The 3,883-nt window shown below is 45.1% G+C and overlaps 1 protein-coding gene across 1 annotated transcript in view; it reads right to left on the bottom strand.

Annotated features, from left to right (window-relative positions):
• Positions 1-3,883, bottom strand: part of LOC109973673 (coiled-coil domain-containing protein 85A-like) — a 43,111-nt gene that overhangs the window by 6,625 nt on the left and 32,603 nt on the right. Inside the window, exon 3 of the mRNA XM_020623437.1 lies at positions 554-611. Within this exon, the coding sequence (XP_020479093.1) occupies positions 554-611 (58 nt within the window). The remainder of the gene's footprint in view (positions 1-553; positions 612-3,883) is intronic.

The raw sequence follows: 3,883 nt of genomic DNA, 5'->3' as shown, positions 1-3,883 counted from the left end.
CTCTCCTCTATCCACTCACCCCAACCGGTCGAGGCAAGGCCGCCCACCAAGAGCCGGGGTCTGTCTGAGGTTTCTTCCGTTAAAGGGAGTTTTTCCTCCCCACTGTCGCCAAGTGCTTGCTCAAGGGGGATTTGTTGGGTTTTCCCTCTGTAATAATAGTGATAACAGTAAGGTCTAGACCTTACTTTGTAAAGTGTTCCAAGATGACTTTTGTTGTGATTTGGTGCTATACAAATAAAGTTTGATTGAGAAAGAGCCAGAAATCTCCTTCAGGAGCAGCAGGAGACCAAAACAGATCTAAATGGACAATGAATATTTGACTTAGATTCATCAGGTTTCCAGGAATACAACGCCAGATCCAGTTGTTACTGGATGTAAAAACAGGCAATATTGTCCTAACATACTAGCTGTAACATCTTTATAAGGTGATAATGCGTATGTCATTCTGTGTTCAAAGCTTACAGTATAGCGGAGAGCATCTGTCGGCAAATGTTTAAAAAATAAATGAATGCATTTTGTTCCTTACTTGTGTTTGAGTGTGAGTGTGACTCACCTGTCCCAAAGCTTTACACTCCTACAGGAGTTGGTGCAGCAGCCTGCAGATATCAGAGCTGCAAAAGAATTCAAAAGAAATAATCAAAGATCCAATCAGCTGCAGAGCTCATTGTCAAAAGTGTGTGTGTGTGAGTGTTTGTGTGTGAATTGCTAATTATTCCAAACACTTAGAGAGAAAGAAGCTGTAAATAAAATTGTTAGTGAATTCTGCTGTGTTTCACTATCAGAGGCTCTTTCATTGCACCCACCGAGTGTAATGTTTCAGACAAGGATGTATACTTGAAGAGGTTCCAGTATCATTTCTCAATATCATCCATATCACATAAACATTTTTATCACTGTCCATGTGCTGAAGATAAATATTTGTACAGAATGGAGAAACAGTGATGTCAGTGCTGTCCAGTGGTGTATTCAGATGGATAAATCTAAACTGTCACGGTACTGAATTCATAATTCATATGTGACCAACAACTGTACATAGTAAAGCTGAGACAACAGACCTTTTCCACCACAAGTGGGATAATACATGTGGAAGCACCTGAACACTGTGATGCTTCAACATGAACTTCTGGTGTAACTCTAACAAAATAATAAGTATGTTAATGTTAAGTGTAAGCTTTTATTATGTTTTCCATAATTAGTCAGGCAGAAAGTCTTTTTAAGCAAGACAATCCAGATCAGCACGGAATCAATCACCGACAATCGTGCACATTGCATGTGGGTTAGTTTTCTGACCAGCTTGATTCCGACTTGCTCTGATATAACTCATACTGTACATAGGCAATGATATTCTCACAAGATCAAATTTTTTGGAGCAAGTTGCTGAAGTTACTCACCTGTCCCTGATCTAATAGCTGATTAGTTTAAATATTGGATCAACAATATGCCATGTTTCATTTCTTGTTTGGCATAAGAGGGACCACATAACTTCAGTTCTGGCATCTCTTCACTGGCTTCCTGTGCATTTTAGGATTCGTTTTAAGATTCTTTTATTTGTTTATAAATCCTTGAATGGGCTTGCTCCTTTTTATCTTACGGAACTTTTACGTACGTATAATCCACCGCGGTGCCTTAGATCAGCTGATCAGCTTTTTCTGGAGGCACCGAGGGCCAGGCGGAAAACTAGGGGGGATAGAGCTTTCGCGGTGGTGGGTCCAAATTTGTGGAATGCATTGCCTTTATATGAGGCGCTGCCCATTTTTAAGTCATATTTGAAGACCTATTTGTATTAACTGGCGTTTGGACAGGACCGAGACTCTTTTTTACCTTGATTGGACCCAAATGTATGTTTTATTGTTTTTATTTTTATGTTGCTACGATTTTAGATTTGTATTGTATGTTAAGCACTTTGGTCAGCTGTGGCTGTGGTTCATAACAAATGTGTATATACTGCCGGATGCTAATGCTAACTCAGCTATCAGACATTTATATGGCAGTATTAGCAGTCAGCAGAGCAGATATCCTGATGCTGTGCATATCCTAACAGGGGACTTCAATCATGCAGATTTAAAGAAAGTACTCCCCAAATTCAACCAGCATGCAAAGTGTGCTACCAGAAGAGCTAACACACTGCACAAGGTTTATTCAAATATCAAGCTAGGCTATAGGGCCACACTGCTACCACACCTGGGCCAGGCCAGAAACTTGTCCCTGTTTCTAATTCCTGTATATGCCCCCTCAGGAAAACTGCTCCTACCATCACAAGGACTGTAAAAACTTGGCCTGATGGTGCCTCTCAATAGGACCAACTGGGATGTTTTTGAACATCCAGACCTGGGGGTGTACACAGACAGTGTCCTGTGTTATATTAAGAACTGCACAGACACTGTTACTGTGGACAAACACATCAGGGTCTACCCCAACCAGAAGCCTTGGATGAACTGGGAGATCAAGCGGCTACTGAGAGAGGAACACTGCCTTCAGGACAGGTGACAGGGCTCTCTACAGCGTGACCCAAGCTAACCTGAAGAGAGGCATCAGAAAGGCCAAATTGGACTCCAGGAGGAGGATCGAAGACCATCTGGACAGCAACAACAGCAGGCAGGTGTTTCAGGGAGTCCAACATCTTACCAACCACATGAATAATCTCAGTGCGGCTGAAGGTGACACCTCACTGGCAGAGGAGCTGAACCTCTTTTTTACCCGCTTTGAGGAGCAGCAACCAGACACAGCCAAACTTCACCCTGCAGCCCACAACAGCCCCACCCTCACAGTAGGGAAGCATGAGGTGAGACGCACACTGTGGGCCATAAACCCGAGGAAGGATGTTGGACTGGACGACTTTCCCGGACATGTGCTGGAGGACTGTGCGGACCAGCTGGCTGGAGTCTTCACCAGGATCTTCAACCAGTCTCTGGTCTAGTCCATTTTTCCACCCTGCCTGGAGTCCTCCATCCTAGTTCCCCTGCCTAAGAAACCCAACATAACCAGCCTCAATGACTACTGGCCAGTTGCACTCACTCCAGTGGTGATGAAGTGTTTTGAGAAACTGGTACAGGGGCAAATTATGTCATTCCTCCCACCAACATCTGACCCACACCAGTTTGCATACAGGGCAAATAGATCCACAGAGGATGCTGTAGCCACAGCCCTCCACGCTGTGCTGTCCCACTTGGAGCATCAGGAGAGCTATGCACGGCTGCTCTTTGTGGATTATAGCTCCACATTCAACACCATCCTCCCCCACAAACTGGTGGGCAAGCTGGTGGACCTGGGAATTCCATATTCCACCTGCATATGGATCAAGAGCTTCCTGTCAGGATACAGCTAGAGGGTGAGAGTGGGCCCGCACAAATCCATGGCTCTTAGGCTCAGCACTTGTTCAGCACAAGGCTGTGTACTGAGTCCCCTGCTTTACACCCTGTACACCCACCACAGCAACACCATTGTAAAATTTGCTGATGACACCACGGTGGTGGGGCTTATCTCTGGGGGGATGAGACTGACATCTTGCCACTGTATATCAGAGGGGACCGTGTGAAGAGGGTGCCGGCCTTTCGCTTTCTGGGAGTCCATATTGAGGAGGATCTGACCTGGGGCGTGAATGCCTCTAAACTGCTTAAAAAGGCCCAGCAGAGACTGTACTTCCTACGGGTGCTCAGGAGGAACAACATCTCCCAGAGACTGCTGGTGTCCTTCTATCGGTACTCCATTGAGAGCATCCTTACATATTTTACATATTATATATGTATATATATACAGTAGTATAGCAGCAGCACAGTGGCTCAGAGGAAAGCGCTCCAGAGGGTCATTAATACGGGCCAGGAGATTGTCGGCTGCCCTCTCCTCACTCTGGAAGAACTACACAGTTCCCGCTGCCTCCAAAAAG

The sequence above is a fragment of the Monopterus albus genome, unplaced genomic scaffold (genome assembly GCF_001952655.1).
Source record: "Monopterus albus unplaced genomic scaffold, M_albus_1.0 scaffold299.1, whole genome shotgun sequence".
In the NCBI taxonomy this organism is placed as follows: Eukaryota; Metazoa; Chordata; class Actinopteri; order Synbranchiformes; family Synbranchidae; genus Monopterus; species Monopterus albus.
The sequence above is the reverse complement of the archived record's forward strand: the minus strand, read 5'-3'. Positions and strand labels throughout refer to the sequence as shown.